Source organism: Electrophorus electricus, chromosome 4, assembly GCF_041902795.1.
Source record: "Electrophorus electricus isolate QZ-2024a chromosome 4, ASM4190279v1, whole genome shotgun sequence".
NCBI lineage: Eukaryota > Metazoa > Chordata > Actinopteri > Gymnotiformes > Gymnotidae > Electrophorus > Electrophorus electricus.
This window is the reverse complement of record NC_137500.1, coordinates 34,415,001-34,440,444: the sequence shown is the minus strand read 5'-3', so window position 1 is coordinate 34,440,444 and position 25,444 is coordinate 34,415,001. Positions and strand designations below refer to the sequence as shown.

Below are 25,444 nucleotides of genomic sequence, written 5' to 3'. Positions count from 1 at the left end.
TCTCACACGCTCTGCTCTTTAGTTTTTTTTTAAAAAGCTTCTAAACAAACCTAGGAGGTTCTCTAGGAGTGAAGCCCCTGATTTTCAGTGATCTATTTTTGCTTGTGTTTTGTAAAATATTTGGCTTCACGGTGATAAAATCAGAGCGCCCATCTTGTGACGTTTCTACCCAACCTGCTGACACCGGCAGCTCCGGGGTGATGAAGAGCTGAGGTTGTGAACTCTTGTGTGTGGCTCGACCTTTTATCAGATCAAAGGACATCTGCAGGCCTTGGTGATATCATCATTCTGAACCCCTCCCTGCCTGTGTGAGTTCATGTGCGTGTGTGTGTGTGTGCCTCTGTGCATGTGTGGGAATGATCGACCGTCTTGTGTGTCTGTTAAAGCAGTTTTCTTCAGACTCCGCGCCTGAGGGCGACACCGCAGCACACGTAAGTGTTCCCGTCTGATTCAGCTCATCGGCTCATCAAGCCCTTCACGAGTTAAATCGAGTGTGTGGAAGAAGAGAGCCGGATGAAAAGAGCTGCAGTCCTGCGGGAGAGCTCTGGTGTAGAAGGGTTTGAAGAATGTCACATTCAATAACACTACGGGAAGAATGGCGTGGAGGCCCAGGCTTTAGCTGGGAACAGCACGCAGTGATCCAAAGCACCGGGGCTGAATGTTCAGCTCTTTAAGGAGCTGTTCTTCGACGGGCACTACATTCTACCCTTTGGGCTTAGGGACTAATCCACAGGTTCCCAGCCTGAGGGCTAATATGTCATTCATCTGTAGGCGTTTCAGAAATGCACAGGCAGCAGACCTTTCTGCTGAATCCTCCACACGGTGTGACACTGTGGTATAACGGAGGCCGCAATGACATTCAATTCACAATAGCGGCTCCTCTATGTTTGAATTAGGGGTTTAATTCGATTCCTCGTGCTGGAATATCAGGTGTTGAAGCAGGATCAAAGGCTCGTCTTAATCGACAGTGAGCGCTCGGGTCGGTCAGGTCTGCTGAGATACGGCCTGCAAAAGTGGATATGGCATGAGCTGAAGGCTGTACTGCACGATTAGCCCAGAAGGAACTCAATGTCATAAATTCCACAATTCCAGATTAGATGCAGCGTCGCGGTGTAATCAGAGAGGGCAAGTCTGATTAGTCGCGAGCGCTACACGTGAAGGAATAAGGCAGTAAATCTCACCTGGTCACATCCCTGCAGTTATTTGATTTGCCGGAGGAAAATGACATGCACTGGGACTGTGCCACTGTAGTTCATTTTGGCTTGCTGTGTCTTAGATGCAGAAGGCGATGCGTGCAGATCAGATCAGGAGAGAGAACTTCCTGCTTCGCCAGCACCGACAGCTGTGGAGCGTCGAGTCCCACAAGCTGGCCAGAGCCAGGTGAGTCTCCCACCCCTTACCTGCCGCCTGACCACACCCATCTGCCTGTGGCAGTGCATGCATGCATGAATTCACTGTACTGAATTCATCCCTAATGTAGGTCTCTGAATCAGCAGGTGTAGGCCCATAGAACGGATGAAGAATGGAAGTGCTGGCCCTTCAAGGCCTGGTGGACAATCACTGATTTAGACTGTTGACATAAATGTGACGGTGGTGGCAGTAGGGAAGTGTTCACAAGCTGCTTTGAACTACAAGAGGGGTAATTCACAGGAAGGTGACACTCTAAAGTTTCCCTTGAAAGGCCCGAGGCCCATCATCATCACGAGCCAGTCAGATACTTTATTCTCCTTCAGATCCAGAACTGCCTGGCCACTCAGGCAAAACAGGGGGAGATAGATGAGGTGAGAGCGCTGATTGCATTTCTCTTGCCGGAGGAGAAGAAAAGCTAGGGTGAGGTGAAGCGAGAGAGGGGCAGAGAAGAAGCGTGTGTCAGAGAGAGAGAGAGAGCGAGAGAGAGAGAGAGAGAGAGCGAGAGAGAGACAAATGTGCATAGTGAGGGAGGTGGATAGGGAGAAGAGATAAAGACAGCAAAATAGAATGGTGAAAAAAGTAGAGGAGAAGGGAGAAGATACGAGATAAGCGCAGTCACTCTTAAAAGTGAGAGCTGCGGTTGGAGTCATTTTGGTGCCCTTCACCATGGTACATTACACACTGTCAGCTCTTACCTTTCTGTAGAGGTTCACAGAGCCTTCTGGGTTCCTCATGCACAGTGCGTTGTCAGTATAGTCACTGCATTGCCATTAGTACTTTGGATGTGTGTGTGTGTGTGTGTGTGTGTGTGTGTGTGTGTGTGTGTGTGAGTGCAAATGTATATTTGTGTGCACAAACGTCATAGAGAGAGAGAGACCCCCGCAGGTCTGTGGGTGGTGTGGGATTTGAGAAGGGCAGTAATAGCTTTAGGGTAATGAGCGTGTGTGAGTCAGGCAAGGTTAATGGGGTGCGTACACGTGGGATTCGGTAACGAGCAAACATCTCCCCCACGCGCACCCCCATAGCCCCTGCCATGCCATTCATTAGCGTGGTGCATGCCAGCAGAAAGCTGCTACACCCCCCCCTTCCCGTTCGCTTGGCCTGGGAAGTCTGTCAGCGACAGAGGCTTTCAGAGATTGACAGAAAAACTCCAGCCATTGCAGTCTGGCTGCATAACCCGCCCTCAGGCCACGCCTCCCCCCGGCGGGCACGACCCGTGTCAGTAGCACGGCTGAGGGTCGGGTCCGGGCTGGCCGTGGGCCTGCCGCTCCTGATCCTGAAGCCCTTTCTATCCTGTTTCAGAGAGCGGGCAGCAGCAGACGTCAGGGGCTTCCTGGCTTGCGGGAGGCTGGAGGAAGAGGATGATGGACATCTCCTCAGTGAGCTGCTGGAATATGGTAACAATCCAATCATAAATCCATCAGGCAGTTTAATGTGGTTATAAAAAGGTGCCACGGGAACCATTATTGAGCACTAGGTTTTCTCGTTAGGTCTATTATGAGCCTTATTTATATGGGATTTTTTTTTAGATTAGTAACTGTGCTTAGTTACACAGTTTATTATGTAATATGTATTCTGTGTGCGTGGATGTTTTGGTACGCTGTATATGTGATATATGTTTGTAGGTATACTGAATGTGCATATTTTAGTTATTTGTATAACCTGAATGAAGTATGATTTTGTGTGTGTGTGTGTGTGTGTGTGTGTGTGTGTGTGTGTGTGTGTGTGTGTGTGTGTGTGTGTGTGTAGAACTGTCTTTAGAGCATGATCGTGAGGTTTTTCGATTGGCCACAGTTGTTCCAGTGTGCCAGCTGAGAGAGGACCTGCTATACAGACTGACGTCAGGACCACTGGCAGCCAATCAGCATACAGAATGTATGCACGTTCTTCAGCAGGTAGCGAATTAAACATACACTGACAGGCTGGCAACTCGCAATTTGTATACACAACCTCAAAGAACTCTTTTGTTGGTATAATAACCCTCAACACCCCCTCATACAAACAAGATATTTTCCCATTCAACACACTTTCCCTCTCTCTCACACACTCTCTCCCCCTCTCTTTCTCACACTCTCTCTCTTTGATGTTCCACACTGTCCCCTTCCTCCCTATCTCAGTGTTTTCACTCCAATCTGTGGTTTATTGATGTGTCTGTTTACAAAGTTGCTGAAGCATAAAATAACCAAAAGCAATAATGTAAAACATTAAGCAGTGTGTAGAAACGCCCTCGCTGCCATAGACACTGGTGTACTGTCATTTAAAGTCTCTTCTTGGACAGACACCCACTTACTTGCTGTGAACAACATCTGTTGAGTACAGTTCCCATACTTAACTAAAGGTTCTGGAATCCAGCGCCTTTGGTTTCTCGGTTCGGTATGCTGCTGAAACTACACAAACATATTTCTCTAGTTTTAATATCACAATCCCAGAATATAAAACATATATATTAAGGACATTTTAAATTATTCATGTACCTACTTCTATATAAGCTGATATGAGTGTTATTTTTGTGTTTTTTATTTATTGTGCCTTGTTGAGTTTATTCAATTTGTTGCGCAATTTATTTTGTGTTTATTATTTTTTATTTTGCTAATAAACAGTAATAGATTAAATTATAGGTTAAAAAAATAATAAACAAGCTTCAGCTTTAGCTTACAATAATACTGTGCAAATACACCAATACTGTGCAAATATTTAGGAAAGCATCCAGGACTGTCCAAGAGACCGAATAGCACTGACAGAAGCCTTATTAGAAACAAGAGCTACTGTGAAAGATGCAGGTCAATAAGGCTTGTTAAATTATTTCAAATGTTTTTTGATAATTAGAATTATTTATGATAATTAATGCTATTTTATCACAAAATCATTCCTTTAAACTTTTAAAGTATAGGGTCTAAAGAACAATTAAATGATCTCTATTAAATACTCTCTTTTCAAATACTTACATAAATACGCATACGGAAATACGCGAGCTAACTCATGCTCCATCTCTTCACCTCTTTCTCTCTCTCCCTCCATCTTTCCTTCTCTTTTTGTCCCTCTTTTACTGCTGTACTTGTAGAGGCCTGTTTGCCTTATGCTTACTCCCTCATATTTTAGTGCTGGCTCATTCATGTGTAAGAGCAGACTGATGAAAGTAAGAGACAGAATGCTGCATGTTTCCCAGACACCTCTGAAAATGGTCTCATCACACCCCCCTGTACGCACCAATCTCCCTCTCACACACACACACACACACACACACTCACACTCACACAAACACACACACACACACACACTCACACTCACACTCACACAAACACACACTCACACACACACACACACTCACACACACACACACACACACACACACACACACAATCACATGTATAAACACATACAGAGAGTGAGAGTGAGAGTGTGTGTGCCTCTGAGATTCTGTGGCAGGTGTTCTCATCAAACCTTCAAAGAGTTACATTAGGGGTGGAAAAATACTCCATTAAACACAAATGTGGACCTTTAAAACTTATCTAAACCTTTGCACTTTGAAATGTATTAAAGTGTCAAAAACCAAATGAAATGTGCTGATACTTAAAGTCGTTATTACCACAAAAGTGATTTTAGATAGAGATGATGTGTGGCTATCATAGTCACATAGCAGAAAACTAAACAAAAAAGGGCCAGCAGCAAGAAGTGCTCGCAAAAGTGAGAGTCCTCGAATCAAACTGTGAGGTACATCTCTATCATTATGTCTGTAAGCTTCTAACCATTGTTATTGCTCTGAACTGCCGCCTGTGTGTGTGTGTGTGTGTGTGTGTGTGTGTGTGTGTGTGTGTGTGTGTACAGAAACAACAGAGTGTGTTTTGTCTATCTAAATAATTTGGACTTTTGTTCAAACTGTAGGAATGAATAGGAAGATATAACAGGAAAACATAGAACAGGAAAACATAAAACCTGCCCCGAGTTTGAATCTATCTATCTATCTATCTATCTATCTATCTATCTATCTATCTATCTATCTATCTATCTATCTATCTATCTATCTATCTATCTATCTATCTATCTATCTATTATAAATATAAATGTATGTGTGTGTGTGTGTGTGTGTGTAAAAAAATCTTTCTCTAAGATGCACCTCCCCCCCACACACACGTACTGCTGAGTGAATAAGTAATTCTGTGAAAGGCACAGGGAAAGATGGTGAGCTCCATCTTTTCAAACAATAGCAGTTTCATATGGATCTACCAATTTTGTCCTGAGTATACTTACATTGATTTATAAAACTCCCTGTCAAACACCCTGAAGGGGGAAGAGAATGAGCTCACTCAAGAGTTTGGAAATCACTCTATAATCTTATCGCTAACATAGTTGTACTTCTCTTCCCACATTGCACAATGTGTCCTCAGTATTAAATGATGCTGTGCTTTTTGCCTCAGTGTAATTATGGAATTCCTCACCTGGGCCACAAAGATGAAGGTGAATGTGGTTTAAAAATAATAAAAACAAGAGCAGAGTTCAAATTATATGTGTTAATGGATTTGGTGATGCACAGATGGTTTCAAAGAGGGCTCACACTCTGAGTCATCTAATCAGGTCTCTCTCGCGCTTCTTCGGTGTATGTAAATGGAAACATTGCCATCTCTCTCATCTCTCCGACTCTCGTAACAGCCTCGCAGGCTGTTTTGATGTCATATATGGTTTGAAAGGCTGTCTTACCTATAAGGTGGCAGGGAAGCGGCTTCTTCCACTCTCCTCACCTGGTTGCTCTGGGGCTCCATGGTTCGTTATGCAAAGCGTTTTACAGCAATTTGGTCCTAAATGGCTTCCTGACTGGGATACAGCAAAAGCTTACCACCAGGGGTTAAGTCTACTGATAGATTTCACCTTCTCAAAACCCGCAATGTGTCAATAATTGCCCAAAATTACCACCTGTATGGCCTGGAGTAGTGCAATGGTAAATTAGTGTGTGGTCCATCCTTTTATAAATAAAAACATTTGATTACTCAGGCCTGGGGCTTGATTTTTGTTTCAAGCAAGTGGGAAGACTTTTGGTTATTGCATGAAGTTAATCAGACAGTAAACAGTTTTACAAATTCTCTCAAAACTTTTTACAAAGTTTTAAATACCTTTGGACTTGAGTCCTGAACAAAGCTCAACTTTTATGATGCCACCAAATGCCAGTGAAACACAAAACGGCCAAATTAGACTCTTCTGTTGATCTGGACAGAAAATCAAGGCTAACTGAAGCTACTCACAGGGAGGAGAGCATGGCTGTGAGTGACAGCCACGAGCCCAACCCATGCTAGTGAGATTGTTGAGGCAGTCCATGCACTGAAAGAGAACTGTGGCTTGAGGATGACAGCCTCCTAATCTCTGTTTAAGGAATTCAAGGTGAATTGAAAACCATTTCAGTAAGACCTAAAGAGGCAGAAGAGGGAATCGGCAGAGGACAGAGGTGCCTCTTTGGCAAAGTCAGCGTGCAGTGAAAGCTACAGTCGAAACACACACTGAAAGTGGACGACCTGGTCGATGGTCCAACCTACGATTAGTGAGTCCTCTGGAGAAAAACGAAGGACAGGATATGTGTGCTTTCCTAGAGAAGTGGGTCCCTGAAGCTGTTGGACTGGAAAATATTTCTGTCCCAGTGCTTATCGAGAGGGCACATTGAGTTGGCCAGAGCCAACGCCAGAGACACATGCATGCGTGATACCTGTGGTGCTGAAGTTCCTGAACTACTCTGACAAGTTCAGCTACTGAAGGCGTAGAAGTGAAGGGGGGAATAGACTTGGATAATCATAATGTTTTTTCCCCCCGATGTTTCAGCCGAGCTTCACAAGCTCGTGACATGACGGAGAAAGAACCTTCATTCCTGACCTCAGATGCGAGATTATACATCCAGCTAAACTAATTGTTACCCGCAGTTAAAAGCGTTACATGGCCCTTCGGAAGTGGAGAAGCGTGACAAACGGGTGGAATAACAAGCAGCCTATGACTAATTGTAGAGTTGTGTCTACCTAAAACAGGGGCTTCATTGACTGTGGAGTTTATAGTATTACTTTTTGATAAGTGGTTTGACCTTCTGTTAAGATACAGGGACCCTCTTTGGACTCCGCGTATGCTATTTGTCGCCAAGAGGAAAGACCAGCTCGTACACGTTTAAGACGTTCCTCTAGGTGAAGCAAGGGCGTGGTTAAGGGGTATTAGCATTTTATTCCCCTTTAGCAGCCATATATATATATATATATATATATAAAATTTCTTTTTTTTTTTCATATCCTTTACTGCGATAGGTTCAGAGATATAAAATGGGATAATGCAGTTCAATTTAGATTGTGGAATGTGAGGGGATTAAATAAACTCGACAAGTTAAAACAAATTATGAACAACAGGTTCATTTAAATAAATGCGGAGATAGTCTTCCTACAGGAAATGCATCTGATCCCAGAGGATGTAGTTAGAGGAAGGAGAAGATGGCTTGGACGACTGTTCTCAGCCTCCTACAGCTCTCACTCTCTCTTCACTCTTGTACACTCTGCAATTGATTAATGCCGTCAGTGATCATGCTGGTAAATACGTAATTAGACAATGTGCAACTACTGATGACAACCCAGCCTTCTATAACAATTTATAGCTGCACTAGGTTACCTCATTATAGGATGCAATTATACCTGCACACTTTGTGCTGAAAAGGATAGAGCTACAGTTACAGACTCTTCCCACCAATAGGCTAGGAAAGTATTAAAACATTGCATAAAGGACATATGGGGAATCAGACACCCCGAGCGTATATTATCTTTTTCTTATTTTGAGACGTCAGACCTTTTCTCATATTAACTGTTTTTTAATATCTGCTGACTTAATGTTGAAAATGACAAAATGCTGGTATGACAGTATGATAATACCTGGTCTCTCTTATATTAGATTTGGTGGATTCTTCATGTTGCTGATGTCTTCAAAATATTTGGCACAAAGACATTTTAAATTTCTACTAGGTGGGAAGCTTTTAAAGCATTTTTAGATTAGAAGACAAATGATAGGTTACACAAGTTTTGAAAATAAAAGCTCACAAATTGAAGTAACTTGGAAATAAAAGCTATTTAGGGGCTCCTTGGTGGCTCGGTGGTCTAAGTGTTGTTCCTATGATCAGGTTTTCTGGTTCAGTCCTCGTTGATGCCAGAGCCATCTCTGGCTGGGAGTCTAAGACAGCATATGAATGCCCCCTACTCCCATGCCAACCAGTTTGGATGTCTGCTAGTTGATGTAAGTGGAGTTACGAGTGGTGCTCTCCTCCGAATGTGATGAACCATCCAGTGATGTCAATGTGATGGTAGTTCAGCACGATACTACGGCTAGTTACACATGTATCAGTGTCTGCTAGCCTTCACCTTTGTAGCATTGTGTGATGGGGAAGTTTATGACATAGACCACAATACATGACCTTCAGAACTGCCAGAGCAGAGTACTGTTCACACTACACAGCTTGCTTATAATTGGGCCTCAAAGTTGTTGTGGCTTGAACAGTACATGGCTGATCAGCAATAGATAGTCACACATTACAAGATATTTCACCAGCCAACAAGTCTGTATCATTTCCAAACTATGTTTTGTCACAAAAACACATGTGAGAGGTGCCATGGGGAATGATGTGAATAAGATGGATTTTTTTCTTCCAAAAGTGGACATCAGCAAGAATCAAGCAAAGTTTTGCAATGTGCTGATTTTCAGTGAAAAAAAGTGAGGAAAAATAACTTTTGTTGTCGCAATGCTTGTTGATCTTGTACAACACCTCCCCCAGGTGTCCCTTTAGCTTGTCGGTGCACTCACTACAAGTCATAATTGGGTCCCTACACTTTACAAGCTACACGATTTGGACTCGTTTGATACTTTTTGTCTGTCTGTGAGCAGTCAACGAGCCTCTTGGATGGTGTCTTTGAACAATTCACACCAAGCAATCAAGAACCTATTTTCAAGCCCCAAGTGAATGCCAATTTGCCTCTGATCAGGGGCTTTTATCTGTGATCTCCCAGAATTGTTGGCGAGTGGAATGTCATGGCTAAAACGATGTAGTGTGAACTTGGCATTAGTTAACTAGAGCATGGAAATGACAGGAAATGACTAACATTTGGAGAAAACTGGGGTAAAAAGATTGAGATGCAGATTTTCCAGGGATTTTCTGGAAAATTACTCTCTGAATGATATAAATTGGGAAACAAATATAAAGAAATATCCAATCAAGCAATAAAATGTGGGTGAAACAATTATTTTCTGAACAAGGAGAGAAAATGGATAAACTGTTAGCTTGGTGTATCAAACAGATACAAGCAGAAAGGGCCATAAACGTTGTTCTGGCAGATCAGGAAGAAGTCCCAATTAGTACAACAGAAATAAGTAATACATTCCAAAATGATTACTACACCTTGTATCGCTCACAGTACTATGACAACACATTGCAAAATCAAGCAGAATATTTTCATTCTTTAGTATTTAATCCTCTGGAAAATGGCATGGTAGCATTTCTGGAGAAAAACCTAAAGGCCGATGAGCTGTGTGAAGCTATTGGCAGCATGACGGATGGGAAGACACCTGGACCAGATGAGATTCCAATAGAGATAGTTAAAGCATTCTTGTTCCACCTTTATTAGATATGCATAAGGAGTCGTTTTAAAAAGGCATCTCTTCCCCCCCCTCTGAAGATCGCAAAGATTGCACCACCGTCAACGCCTGAAAAACGACCAACTGAAAGTGGATCATATAGACCTATTTGGCTCCTTAACAATGACTTAAAGATTCCTTTGACAATGCCAGCAAAGAGGTTAGAAACACTTTTGCCGCAAATGATTTATAATGATCAAAATGGCTTTGTTAAGGGAAGGCAAGGGTTTCACAACATATGGAAGGTTCTCAACGTTGTACACGAAAGGAAGGCTTTATAATACAGTTCTGTTACTGGATGCAGAAAAAGCATTTAACCCAAGAAAATGGTATTATTTGTTGGAGGTATTAAAAAAAATGGGCATTGGTGTCAATTTTCTAAAATGGATTTAAAATACTGAATGAGTGCATTATTGGGCACCTTTTAAGCCAGTTTCTAGTAATAGCCTTCTGGCTGGCTATGAGAAGTGTTTCTTTCTTCTTTGAAATGACTCCTCAAATATTGCCCAGGTACAATGCACTACTCCTGTTAGACTGTGTATCCCAACACTGATCATTGGCAACTGGAATGACACAATGTGTCCCACACGGTTGTTGTACTGCTGGAATATATTTATTTTTAATTTTAGGTGCAATGAAGAATCTAATCAAAATTTGCCATCCATATTCCCTCCGCTTCCGAGAATGTGTAGTATTTTGTTGCATAATACACCATTATGCAAATTTCCATTATGCAATCTGACATTTTATTCAGTTCTCTCCCCCCATTTAGTTTTTACGTATAATGCTGAGCATGTTCTACATCAAGGAGTGATAAAGAGAGGACGTAGTGCTAGTTGTTGTCATGGGTGAAGAATGTGCAGTAAAAAGAAGGAAGCAACACGTTTCCAACTGAAGTGCTTAAGGAAAGTAAAAAAAAATGAAACCAAACATAAAAGTGCACTAACTGCAACAAAAGTGGATAACATGCAATGACTGACAAGGTCATAAAAACAGAAACAGGCTTACATGAGGCATAACATTATGACACAATCACCTTGACGGAGGCGTGGACCAGCAAAGACAAGTAACATAAGAACAACATATGCACAAGTTCATGCGCTCAACTGCTGCTGGATACCAATAGCTGTCTGCAGGGGAACGGTACTGTGACAGTTGTTTTACTGTTCTTGGCATTCAAAACTGTTTTTATAACTGGGTTTAAATCTCTAATATGTTCTTAATTCACTTCTCTATTATAATAATCATAGTTATCGTCATTATAAGTTGTAGGTAACGGAATCAATCCTGATTACTCAGGGTAAATTTCTTTTCCAACTCTTCACTTTCCCATTCTCAGTGACTGTACATAAGGCAGTAATTCCTTTAGTTAACCACTATATAAAGTCACCAATTAGTCACCTATTCCTGTTTTAAAGTTATTGTTAAAGGCAATCCATTTCAATATGTTCTGTTCTTTCTCCAATCTGAGTTTTCTAACAAAAGCAAAACAAGTTTGCACTGTAAATATTGTTATTTGGTTGATTTCCCTTTTTATATTTGGGGGGAGTCTTTTTTTATCCTTGAAGAGATTAGATATGCCAACTCTGACTGTGTGTTTCAGTTTCTTTCTATTTTTTGGAATATTCAGAATGACATAAAATTGCATCAAATATTCCATTACATTTAGAAGAACCATTCCACCTTTGTCCTTTGTTAGCTAAGGTGTTGAGGACCAGATCCTGGGTCTTTTGCCTTGCAGATATGTCTTTTCCAAGCTGTGAACTTCTTGTTATATACATTACTAAATATTTTGTTGATTTTAAATTCCACTTCAGGTTTTACTGCTGCTTGAATTCCTGGGAAGATGAACAATTGAATAACATTTTTGTTTATGAGATATTTCATTTGTATCCTAGGTATAAATGATATTTTTCGAGCAGATTCATTACTTTGGCCCCCATGTTGATGCCTTTTAGATTGGGCCGATGTTTGTATATAGATGACAGATAACAGGACTGAGACAACATCCTTGCTGTGGTCCTCTTCCCAAAGTAAAACTTTAAAGAACCATTAACCTTTACTCTAGCTCTGGGTTGTTTGTAAATCCCTCTAATGCATTGGATTGAATTTTCATTTAAAGCCAAATCTCTCTAGTGTTAAGTACAAAAAATCCAGTATACCTTATCAAAAGCTTTTTCTGCCTCCAGGCTTATCAAACCTGCATGTATTTTCTCTACTTGTATTCCGTGTATTAAATGTAACGTTTTCCTAATATTATTCTAGACTTGCTAACCTTTAACAAATCCAGTCTGGTCCCCATCAATTAATCCTGGCATAAATATCTCCAAATGTTTTTAAAATGTATAATTTATAATCCACATTTAAAATTGCTATTGGTCCTTGAAGAACATACTTAAAAGAAGATCTGAATGAAAAGGTCTGGAGTGCTACATGGTTAAGGGCTTGAACAGTGAACACCCCTCACAGATTATTACAATACAAACGGTTAAATGGACAGTTTATTACCCCAGCTAAACTTTACTGCTTCCACCCTACTATTCCTGATGCATGTATTAAATGTATATTGTATAGAGGAGCATTAATTCCCTGCATGTGGGAATGCACCAAAGTGCTGCACTTTGGGAAAAGGCTGCTGGAGGTGATTGGTCAGATCACTGGCAAAATGATACCTGCTAGTTCCATTATACGTCCTGAATATATATCCTGAAAATCTGAAGGTCTCAAAACATGAGGATTCTGTGTTATCACCATGCCTCCTAGAGGCAAGAAGGTGCATAGCCGACTATGAGCAAAGGAAGGAAACCCTGGAATGTTTCACTGGCTGAAAGGTCTGACTTTGAGCCAAAGAATAAAATTCACCGGTTTTGGATGATTTGGTATTTATTTTTTGACTTCCTAGAAAAACAAAACATTTATGTTCTTGAATATGTTTGATACCGATGCTGGATAGGGTTTAATTTTTTATTTATAATTTTTTATGTATATGATTAATTAGTTAATTAATTTAGTTAGTAATGCATATCTGTTTTGGTTGTTTACCATTGTCTTTAAAGGTCAGGATTTGCACTTGTTCTCTCTTTTACTTGACAAAAAGATGTAAAAGCTGTTAAAAATGAAGAAAGTGGGGGTTGTGGTCTGGGGCAGGTTTTTCCCCCCCAATGCCCTGGCAGAAAGTTCATCAGCAGTGCTCAAGAGGACCACACACCTGACCACACACCTTGCAACCCATAACTCTTCTGTGGGCCAATTTCCCCAGTTTCAGTTGGTCATTACTGGAACTGTCTCTCCTCCCCTGCTAAGCTCATACCACTTACCACTAAGCTACTAACGACCATCTAGTTAGTGGCAGTATTGACTGGCCCTCTGCTGCACTGCAGAGCTCATATAGGTGAGATGGGGGCTTTTGGGAAATTCCTTTGGAAAGTCATTTTTCTTGGGGAAACTTGAGTCTACATGCTCTAAAAGCACATCAATGGGAAATCATTCTATGAGAATGATAAATCATTTTTGTGACTCATTCTCACAACAGGAGCCAAGTTTCGAGTGGCTTCTCAAATGATGAAACAAATTCGAAAGAAATGAAAACATGAGAAATTATTGTATGGGACTTTCCATTCCTTTTTACCTTTCCCTTTTTGAGAGAGAGAGAGAGAGAGAGAGAGAGAGAGAGAGAGAGAGAGAGAGAGAGAGAGAGAGAGAGAGAGAGCGAGAGAGAGAGAGATGTGGGTAGAGCAGATGATTGGGATGATGATTACACCATAAAAATGAAACCCAAAAACAGGCCTGAATGATCTCTGGACCACAGTCTGAATGCTTACTTGCTGAAAAATGTCCTTCATCTCCAGATCTCTGCACCTTTCTTTCTCTTTCTCATTCTCTCTCTCTCTTTCTCTCTCTCCCTCCCTCCCTGTCCCTCCTCCCTCTCTTCTTTCCCTCTCTCTCTTGCTCTTCTCTCTCTCCTTTGCTCTCCCTCATTGCAGGTGGCATTTGTGAAGAAGCAGCAGCAGGCTGTGATGGACAGACTGCAGGACGAGTGCTGTACTCTGCAACAGGAGCTCTCTGCTGCTGGACAGGAGGTGCTAGCGCTGGATATTTTAGCACACTGATACTATTTCCATCAGTGTATAAGCAGAATGCTTGTGAAGGTGGGAAAATGGTCCCATGCTATTCATAATTTGTGGCTCAAGTTGCCAACATATCGGTAAGATATGAAGTGGTATAAATCCTAATGCACTGCATAACTTTTAGGCAAGAGGCTGTTATGATGAAACTGGATTTGTTTTGTTAATGTACCCAGGCTGCACTTCCCAAACCACTTAACTAAAGAGAAATTTGTGTTGATTAGGTTATTTGGAAGATTTTTATATAATGGTCTTTTCTCTGCAGAGAAGAATCTGTCTAAAACACGAAGGAAGGAAGTCTCTGCTGTTTGTGTACATTTCTAGAATCGTTATTAGTTCTACTGTATGTGGGATTTCAGATTTGACTGCGTACTTAAGCCTGGTGTTCCTCCACTGTCACAGGCTAGGCTGGCCTCTGCTGAGCTGGCAGAGTGCGTAGCAGCTCTGGTGCAGTTGCCAGACGAGGTTATGGCTGCGGATTACCCATCCGCAGAGCTCGGAGCCTGTGTCATCTCTGCCTTCCACTCGCTGGCAGACAAATACACAGAGCGGCTCGAAGTGGTGCAAAGCAGGCTGCTGGACATGGACAGGTGACGTGGACACACCCCCTGTTTCCCACACACGCACATGGACACACGCATACACTCATCAACCTCTTCAATAGAAACACCGTCTTTGTAGATGCACCTTATAGATGTAGCGTAAGAGGCTACAGCCCATCCACAGCCATCTGTGTGTACCTTCTCATAGCCAATTCTCAGTTTCTGACCATAGGACCATTGCTGCTTAACTTTTGTTGGATGGCAGACTCAGCACCAGCACTGATGCAATATATCTGGTATCAGGAACCACAGTTCAGAACTTTGAGCTAGCAACGGAAAGGTTGTAGGTTCAAATCCCGGCTCTGCCCTTAACCGTCTCAGCTCCAGGGATGCTGGACATGGAAATGGCTAGATAGGCTGCAGACTGTAATGTTGGAATTAGACATTGGTAGCCTAGTGGGAAAGAAAACAATATGGGATATGTGGAATACTGCAATTAGTTGCTTTGTACATGTACTATTTTTTATTAAACTAGTCAATGACTAGTTATATATATATATATATATATATATATATATATATATATACGTACACACACACACACGCACACACATGTACACACACACACACACACATGCATACACACACACGCACATGCACACGCGCACATGCACACACACGCACACGCACACATACACACACGCACACATGCACACACACACGCACACACACACACACACATGCACACACATGCACACACACACACACATGCACACACATGTACAATCACAGTGCAAATCTTAGAGGCCACTAACCTCTGGCAGATCAGGTAGTTTGATTTTAAGGTTAGGCAATTTCACAAATCCATTTAATGCCATTTTTGCCAAAAAATACATAAAGCATTTAATATGGTGCTGGGGTCTTATTTAACAAGCCAAAAAAATTAAAACTTTACAGTCTTAAAGATACTAAAATTATTTGAATTCATTTTTAACTGAACCCATAGCAGAATATACTCTACTATTAACAGAATATACTCTAGTAATAATGATTTAAGCCAGTCTGCTAGGTGAGAAATGAATGATCAATGTTCTGCATAAATGTCCATATGCATTGACAGAGTTTATTGTCTGTCTATTCCCCCTTCTCTACCTGGAACCTCCATTACCGCTTTGCAGAATGTGGTAACATGCCTGCTATTATTGCTGTGTTGGGATGTTTTTTTCTTTCATCAAGAACTGTCTAAAATCATGTAGGAGCCCACTAAGCTTTACTATTTGTGATCACCTTTCTGGCTGAAGTGTTTGATCCTCAAGGGTGCCACAGTCCTGTTTCTGTGTTTGGGCACCGTGGAGTGGCATGACGTGTGGTGTTCAGGGTGGCGTGCTCAGAGCGCTGCTCTCTCTGCAGGGTCAGGTCTAACGAAGCCGTCTGGATACAGCCTCGCTTCTCCTCAGCTCTGGAGTGGCCATTAAAAGTCTAGCTAAACGGCTGGTTTAAAACCATTCTGCATAAAAGAACCTGAAGGGAAATCGCTCTAAACTCTCTAACCAGGAAAGGGACTCAACACGGGGGGCTGATAACACTCACACACGCACACACGTGCACGCACACACACACACACACACACACACACACACACACACACACATACACAAATACTCTTATCTCTCTCTCTCTCTCTAGACGAAAACATGCTTGCACACACACACACACACACACACACATACACACACTAAGGTAGGGAAGAGCATCAGGAGTGCTTGTAAATAGGCAGAGGAATCAGTAATCAGTTCAATTGAAGGGCCTGATTATTGATGCAGTTTGTGATCAAACCCCTCATGCATGCTGAGACAACTTTAGAGCTGTCAGATTTATGTGAGCTGAATGTTTCCCAGTAGCACTTTTAATGACACTGCTCTAATAATGTGCAGCACAGTAGGCAACTACTCATCCAATTTGCCTTTGGAAGAAGTTCAATGTGGTGATAGGAAAAAGAAAACTTCCATTGTTAAGGTGTTAACAATGTGTCACAATAGGTCATTTTATTTTTAATTAGATTATAAAAGTGAAAGTGTTTGTGTGTATTTGTGTGTGTGTGTGTGTGTGTGTGTGTGTGTGTTCACGCTTCTGTGTGTGTGTGTGTGTGTGTGTGTGTGTGTGTGTGTGTGTGTGTGTGTGTGTGTGTGTGTGCATGGGGGTATGGGTGTATATGTGCATGGGTGTGCACATCAGGAACTGTGGCTGGTGTGAGGAGGATCACCTGCGTTTCCTGCACACCGTGCGTCAGTATTCTCCAGAGCTGAGGCACCACAGAGGCCTGTGCAGGGACCTGCTGCAGAGGGTTCTGCCCCACCTGTCCCGAGCAGAGCTGGTGAGTGCCTCCCCTGTGCAGCTGCCTCTCTGCTTGTGTCTGGCACTCTGGCCCAGCCCTGCCCCCAAACATCAGACACTGCCATGGGGAGTGAAGCACAGTGCAGCTGCAGGTCTATAGTTCTGTCTTTCCGTTTACTTGAGCTATTTATCTTTCTTTCTACTTGTCTGGCCCTTCGTTACCCAGGCAGAACTTGGTTGGGTCATTTCCTCCCTACAAGTGATAATCAATCTTTCTCTTTTGCCCTCTTCCCGTACACAGAAGAATTGACTTTTCTTTCTTTTCTTATTGTGAGCTGTTTATCTGTTTTGTTTTCTTTCTCCCTCTGTCTCTTTTTCTTTCACTGTCATTCTTGCTCAGACTGAGCTTGTCCCAGTCCCAAAACATGTTTCAGTTCCGAGATGGTCCAACCATTTAGGAACTGTTCAAAACGGTAATCGTTGCTATGATGAGAAAATGTTTGGAAAACTCTGGGATGAGAAATAATTACACAAATATTCACCATTACATCTCTCGGTCTCTCTTTTCTGTCTCTCTTCTATCTCTGCCTCTTATGTTTTGGTCCAGTAAATCTTCTTTTCTCATCTGTTTGCTTTCCTCATTTTAACTTTCATTTAGTCTCACACATTTACTGTGAAAGATCCTCAAATTCACCTCAACACACAAATACATATTCAACTAAAAACATTTTTTTTTCAGTACACACACACACACACACACACACACACACACACACAGTTTCAGAATGTTGTATCAGAGGCCCAGTAAATTATGTGCTGGGCAGAGTACAGGACGTACATGTCACCCTCTATAGACGCACATTATCCTTACACATGGACAAAAAAAACCCCACACGCACAGAAACACCATTGCTCATTTGCTGTAGCCTCTGCCGGTATCACCATGACAACTACGAGGGAGCCTGGCTTGTTCCCGGGGACCTGTCGCACTGTCAGTTCCAGCTTGGTGCTGCACCCATGGCTAAACAGAAACATGCACCCGCACACATATCCACCCTCCAGACATGACCACCTCGGTCTTGTCAGCATCAGACCTTATCTGTGTGTTTTTTTTGAGTGTATGCCAACCTCCGTCACTGCAGCACCACACTTACGTTACAGCACTTGGCAGATGCTCTGATCCAGAGCAGCTTACATATTTATCAGTATGACAGTACGTGTGCTCCCTGGGACACGAATCCATGACCTTGGTGTTATTAGCACCATGCACTACCTGCTCTACTAGGTGAGCTTCAGGAGCTATACGCATGTGCGTGTACACACACGTGCCTACGCACACACCTGCCCGCACACACATGAGTGCGCACATCACATTTCACAAATCATGCACTCCTCACAGATATAATTGTAGCATTTGGAAACCGTTTGTCATGTTAATTGAAAACGTCGTCCAGTCGTGTTTTACACTGTGTGGCTTCACAGGGCTCTGCAGGTAGAGGTGTGAAGTGTAAATCTGATTGAACAAATGTCTTCTCGCTTGCTCTCATATGATGAGCCCGAGTTCCTCTCTACAGAGCAGCGATCTTTTCCTCCACCAAACAAGATAAGGAAGCGTGCTATTAACATAAAAATCAATTAATCAAACAAAATTAGCATATGTGCAGATTACATACCCAGTGAGCAGCTGCTCTGCATAATGTACGTCCTTCATTAAGCACACAAAGAAACATGGAGCTCACCGATAGCAGGTGAAAGGCTGGCTGGTTTATTTACACTAAATGTGCTGCTATTCCACTGTTGACACAGAAAATCTATTTAAAAACATGGCCACATGCACACCAAGAAAGCCTGCAAGGTGCCTGTGACCCTGCTGGGTTCATGGCACTGGAATAATTGAACCTCAGTCAGTATGGCCTACCGTATGCTCAGTCTTGGTGAAATGTAACTTGGGCATGGAAAGATCTGTCTTGTAATCAGGTGGTGTAGAGTTAGTGTGAGTTATCTGTAGTGTGTGGAAATTATATATGAGATTAGCTTTTATTTATTTCTTACAGAACTGCAGAAGCACTGTGTGTGTGATTGTGGTTTCTATAGCATTTGGACACTGAGTCTTGATTCTTGCAAGCCTCAGGGCTCAAGGCTCAGGATTTAGGGCTTGACACTCGGGACTCAGGGCTCGGGACTCTGGAATCAGGACTCAGGACACCCCAAAGCCTTCCAAACCCAGGTTACTGGAGCTGCAATAGGCAGTCCATTACCCACGATGTCTCTCCATTCTCTTCCAGCAGATAGCATGAGAAAGCAACAAACCCTCGCTTTCACTGCATCTCCCTTTCATGCCTTTGCCTTTCTCTGCATTTTGAGTCCACGCTGTCCTATTTAATAAAGGCGATGTTGACAGTTGCCTTTTAAAGGCTAAAACTGTGCCATTGGCTTAACCACCCTCATGACTGGAGTTCAGCAGGCTGAAACAGGTTCTTTTGAAGCACATCCACAGCCACTCACACATGCTGAGCAGACACTGGCCAGAATCAGGCATGCCGCAGCAGAAAATTCTAAGGACGTTGAGGACTAGCCAAAAATTCACATTCGCTATTAGCTTCAAAAACCTCTTAACACAGAGGTTTTCTAAGTTTGTTTGTGACTGATTACAACTTGTTTCCTAGTATGACATGCTAATAATAATGTGCTCAATACAGTTTGGTATTTTCTGTAGTCAGTTAATTACCAAGCTTAGCAGATGTGCTGAAAGCCAGTTTAATAGGTTCATATGAGCTCATGTCAGCGTCAGAACAAGAGCAGGGAGATTTCACTGAAATGTGCTGGATCGTAGCCCACAAAGAAGGTGACTCTCAAAAGCCTCGCTGTTCACCACCAAGTAGAGTGACTCATTTTTGCAGCGCTGTCACACTCGAATACATTTGTATTCAAATAAGACTTTTAAAAAGAAAATGGATAAGACTATGCCCTACGGCCTTTTTGGAGCCCTGCCTACGCTGCTTCTGACCTTTCAGATCATGGGTTCAGTGCGCTGTGAGCCACAGACAGGCTGTCCATGTTACACTGACCCCTTGTGGCTGGTGTCATGTTGAGTTACCTTGTCAGTAGAGGGCAAGTCCGCACTAGTTTTCGTAGAGATTTAATAAAAACAAACAGGCAAACAAACAAAAAACCATGATTGTTCTCATCATGACTGAGATGCCCTGGGATGCAGATATTTTTTCCAGGCTAAATACAGGAGCAATAGACATCTCATGCCTGGAAAATGGTCTTTAGGTCTTTGGGCTCTTGAAAAGCATTTTATGTATTCTTATTATTTATCAATGTGAACACATTTGCACACCACACACAGACGTAGGCACACATGAACGCGTGCAGACTCTTTAGACATAAGCTTATCCTTTTGGCACATTTCATCACACATCCAGATGTACTCACAAAGTCCTAACAAACCAATATCTGGTGAAACACACACACACACACACACACACACACACACACACACACACACACACACACACACACACACACACACACACACACACACACACACACACACACACACATAGAGAAAAAGAAAAATATCATTTCCCCACTAAAATGACTCTGAGAAACTTCTGGACAAAACGCAGACATCCATGATGGATGTCCCTGAGGCTGCCTGAGGGCTGCAGCAGTAGTCAGAGTTTGCTGTGCTGCTCTGCTGGGGGAAGGTGTGCTGCCTCCCTCCCCTGCCTGCTCCCTCTGTCCTGATAAAGGCAGTCAGCTGCATAATGTCTCCTCCCTTCTCCACTAATGCCTCCTCCCTTCTCCACTAATGTCTCCTCCCTTCTCCACTAATGACTCCTCCCTTCTCCACTAATGACTCCTCCCTTCTCCACTAATGCCTCCTCCCTTCTCCACTAATGTCTCCTCCCTTCTCCACTAATGACTCCTCCCTTCTCCACTAATGCCTCCTCCCTTCTCCACTAATGTCTCCTCCCTTCTCCACTAATGACTCCTCCCTTCTCCACTAATGCCTCCTCCCTTCTCCACTAATGTCTCCTCCCTTCTCCACTAATGCCTCCTCCCTTCTCCACTAATGCCTCCTCCCTTCTCCACTAATGCCTCCTCCCTTCTCCACTAATGCCTCCTCCCTTCTCCACTAATGTCTCCTCCCTTCTCCACTAATGCCTTCATCTCTTCTAGTCTAGTCTAGTCTACTTCCTTGAATATTTCTACACCAGTGCCTCTTCTCTTCTATTTGTGTGTGTGTGTGTGTGTGTGTGTGTGTGTGTGTGTTTCAGAGCAACCATGAGAGGAGCTGGGACTGGTACCGCTTCAGTGTGGCCCAGGAGAGGCTGGTCCTGGAGAGCTGGAGCAGGGAGCGGGCGGCGCTTCGGCTCCAGGCCCTGGGGGCCCTGGAGGAGGCCAGGGCCAAACACCAGGAGCAGCAGGCCCTGCACAGAGACCGCTGCCATCAGCAGCACGCCTGCGCTCTGCTTAAACACAAGGTAGCGCACACACATGCATGTAGGCATTCACACACACAGCTGACCTGTAAAGGCATAAATTACATGTTTATGTTGGTATCAGCAACACATACAAATTATATACGCACACAAGCATAAACAGACACACACTACAGTGGGTTTAGTGTGTGTTCTTTTAGATAAATAGTCAATTTCACAGTTGGAAATAGTAGCAAAGTCAAAGGCCAGCGACCATGCCAAGTTCGGAACCTGGGTCATCCTGGCCAGAACATTTCTCCTCCTGAGTGATAGTCTCTCAGAAACAACACAGCAATGTCTAATTTACTGGAGATGTCTGGTGGATCTGTGTTGCAGCAAACTTGCTGATGTGTTCTTGGCTGCTGTGTGTAAGTGGCAGAGGAGCAATGCCACTCTTCGTGCCAGCGTTTGCTGGAACTGGCCTGCCAGTCTCTTGTCATGTAGACCGATTGTGCAGGAGCACCCCAGGCTTTATCAGGCTAAGGCAGCGCTCTGAGCCCAGCCCAGGATAGATGGGCTGTCAGTGTGTCCATTCAAAAGCTCTGTCTTTCCTCTTCTTTCTGTTGTTCACTCTTTGTCTTTCTCTCTCTCTCTCTCTCGTTCTCTCACTAATTGCTCTCTCTGTATTTCTCTCGCTTCCTTTCTGTCATTAACCAAGAAACAGCTGTGCCTTCTCTGGCTGTGTTGCAGGGATGTGTGTGTGTGTGTGTGTGTGTCTGCGCGCATGCGTGCACATGAGTATGTCTGAGTGCTGATCTCCTGCAACATTTAACCCAGATGTGTCAGTGGGAGATGTCCTGAATCACCGTTCCGCCTCGCTGCAGTTCTCCTCGGGCAATGCTGTCAGTATGTCTCACTATCCAGACATGGCAGACTAGTCCGCCAGACAAAACATTTCCGAGAGTTCCCTCTAGGGGTCAGAGCTCCCTTAAAATTTAGATAACCATCCTAACAGACTGTCTTTGCTCTCACCTCATAAGCAGAGCAAATCGAGCTTATCGATGCTCCCTTGGATCACTGCTCTCTCGGAACACACCTGTGTGTTGCATGGCCTCCGTGGGTGAGAGGTTCCTGATTTATGTTCAGCAGCTGCTTGTGTTTATTAGATATTCAGGCTGGCCATCAGTGGCCCATAATTCCAAGAGTAATGTGAAGAGGCCGAGTGGCGTGGCCCTGGAGGGCCCTTTCTGCTGGTCGGGGCCATGCATTACTGTGTCCCTGTTACATAACGCTGCTCCAGATGGCATTATAAAAAGCGCGATCGATCACCATGATCTCTGAGCGCGGCCCCCAGCCGCTCACCTCCCAGACAGTCTTTAAGTGAAGCCAGAGTGGATTAAGATGTGGCACCATCTGCTGTGATAGTGCTGTCTGCAGCTCACAAAGACAAACCGTATGTGTGTGTGTGTGTGTGTGTGTGTGTGTGTGTGTGTGTGTGTGTGTGTGTGTGTGTGTGTGTGTGTGTGTGCGGGGAGGGGGGGGGGAATCTACCTTGGGCTATCACACCATAAAACCAAAGTGACTCATTCACTGAAATTCAAAGTGGTAATTACACCCATATTTAATTTTCTAATCCAAAAATATCTTCAGTGATAAAACTTGCTTCCTGAGTATTCTTCTCTTTTGGATTTTTACCATATGTTTAACAAGAGCTTATTATAAAACTTCCCAACAGAGTGTAGTCAAATGGCTTATAGAAAAATAACTGCCTTGTGCTATTATCTTAATCTGATTTGGTTATGTAATGGACGGTAACAGCTAAATGCACCATGTACAAAAAATTGAATTACAGAAACTTAAATAAGTCAAGGTAATTGATTTTTGTAAACCATTTGAATAAACGTAATTACTCTCATTATTGTTGTTATTTCAGGTCCCCTAAAACTTGCCAACCTGTGGGCCAAGCATCCTGAAACAGTAATCCTGAATCCTGAAACAGTAATCCTATTAAGATAGTCCCCAATGGGACAAGTGCCCTGCTCCAACATAGCAGGAACAGGAGCTCCACGCTCCTAGCACACCCTCAGTCACTAGCACACCCTCAATCACTCCCACCAAAATGTGACTTCATTTAGAAAATAACAGCTTCCGTTTCTTCTGTCTCTTTCTTATTTATTTTCCTCTTTGATTTATTTCCCCACAGTTATGGCAGTTTCTTCTTTTCCGTTTTTTGGAGTGATGAGCGCTTGTGTTTGGGGCGTCTGGAAGCAGCAGGGCGAGCCGGGCCATGGAGCAGGGGATAGGAGGACGCGGCGCACACGCGTCCTGTGCCCTGAGCTGTGCCGCTAGGCTCAGCTTCGCCTCTCTGGGCTTTTGGCTTTGCTTTGTGGGTAGGCTGAGGAAATACACGTCTCTGCTCTGTTTAGGTACATATTCTGACATGCAGTCCGACAAAGGTCAGTATCAGGATAACAAAAGCAAAGGGTATATTTTGCAGCCCTTATAGACTGATTCAGACAGGGGTGTCGAAGCAATGAAGACAGGTTAAGAATTCCAGAAATATGATGGGCTTTGTAGTACTAAAGTTTCTTGCATCCATAATGACTCGCTCAGGTTCAGATTCTTAATTATGTAAGAAAAGATTAAAATATCACAGGGCTTGTGTGCAGTTATGGCCCCTGTCCCCTAATGCACTGTACTCTTTAATAAGGAAAGACAAAAATTATTTCTTTTAAGGTCAAAGTTCAGAGGGAACTTTAATGAATTTTTGTAGACACGAGTCTCAATGGATTCTTTCATTTCTATACATGATGTGATGTGGACACTGATGTGTTGAAATTAGGTTGAAGATTGAGTTGACAAAAGGAGTCAAGATGAACCATTTTAATCATTGAATCAAACAGAACATTGGCTAAGAATTACAGTTAACCACAACTCCCAGTTTTCATCGAATCATCTAAATGTGTTACAGTTAAATATGACCAGACTGTGTGTGTCCAGCGGGGCGCTCAGAGGCCATGCCATGGCTCAAATGCTGAACATCTCTATTTAGGATATTAGCTGTCTGATCTTCCATGTCTCATTACACAGAGGTCTATTTAGATAGCGGTTGGTGTCTGTTTTGCGGGAATAACTTTGAACTTTGATGTGGTTCATCCTGGTTTGGTCCCGCTCAGGTTTTATACTGGTGGCAACACGTAGCAGCAGTACCAGAGTGTTATTGATTCCAATAAGAGAACCCTATTCATCACTCTAGCATATGTAAGGGCAAGTGAAAGGTGCCTGAAATGAACAACAGGCTGACAGATAAAAGCTAGTGCAGGCAGCTCGCATCCAGTGGGAAGTCTCTCTCTGCCTCAGTCATCTCGCTTTCTTTTAGCTTCTCTCTGTAACCGCTCATCATATCTTTTTACTTTTTGCTGCTATATATATATTTTTGCGTAGTGTATGCTCATGTAGACCTGTGTTTTGTGTTGTTAAAGTCACTCTTAACTGGGTCTCTCTGTTTAGAGTGACAGACGTTATTAAACGCCTTCTCAACCAAAGGAGTGTGTGTGTGTGTGTGTGTGTGTGTGTGTGTGTGTGTGTGTGTGTGCAAGCGTGAGTGCATATGACTGGGTATATAATGTCGGCTGCTGCTGACATCAGGTTCTGGCATTTGCAGATATAGATTTCAATAGCAGTGTGTTTTTAATGCTGCTTTTAAGCCCACACTGCAGAACAATGCAGCCGGAGAACTTGACTGGGTACAATTTCTCTTTCTGCTTCATTGCTCTAGTGGAGTTTTCTATTAAACCACAAGAATTGCATATTACATCTAGAAATTTATATTGTGTATTGTGCATTTTGTACATTTGTACATTTCTCTTGTGTTTAGTATCATCTTATGGTGGTTTGAGGTTTCTTATGTGACTTAGTTGTGGGTGTCCATTTACAAACCGAGTATGAAGATTAGATTGATTGTATTTTGCGG

At 43.0% G+C, this 25,444-nt stretch overlaps 1 protein-coding gene across 3 annotated transcripts in view; it reads left to right on the top strand.

The window, feature by feature from the left end:
• The window catches only part of LOC113574652 (coiled-coil domain-containing protein 148), a 43,071-nt gene that overhangs the window by 5,663 nt on the left and 11,964 nt on the right, over positions 1–25,444 (top strand). For all 3 annotated transcript variants that reach the window (XM_081713456.1, XM_027005723.3, XM_081713457.1), the window contains exons 4-10: positions 1,277–1,380; positions 2,713–2,807; positions 3,160–3,305; positions 14,025–14,120; positions 14,568–14,755; positions 16,943–17,081; positions 21,328–21,534. In XM_081713456.1, the coding sequence (XP_081569582.1) occupies positions 1,277–1,380; positions 2,713–2,807; positions 3,160–3,305; positions 14,025–14,120; positions 14,568–14,755; positions 16,943–17,081; positions 21,328–21,534 (975 nt within the window). The remainder of the gene's footprint in view (positions 1–1,276; positions 1,381–2,712; positions 2,808–3,159; positions 3,306–14,024; positions 14,121–14,567; positions 14,756–16,942; positions 17,082–21,327; positions 21,535–25,444) is intronic.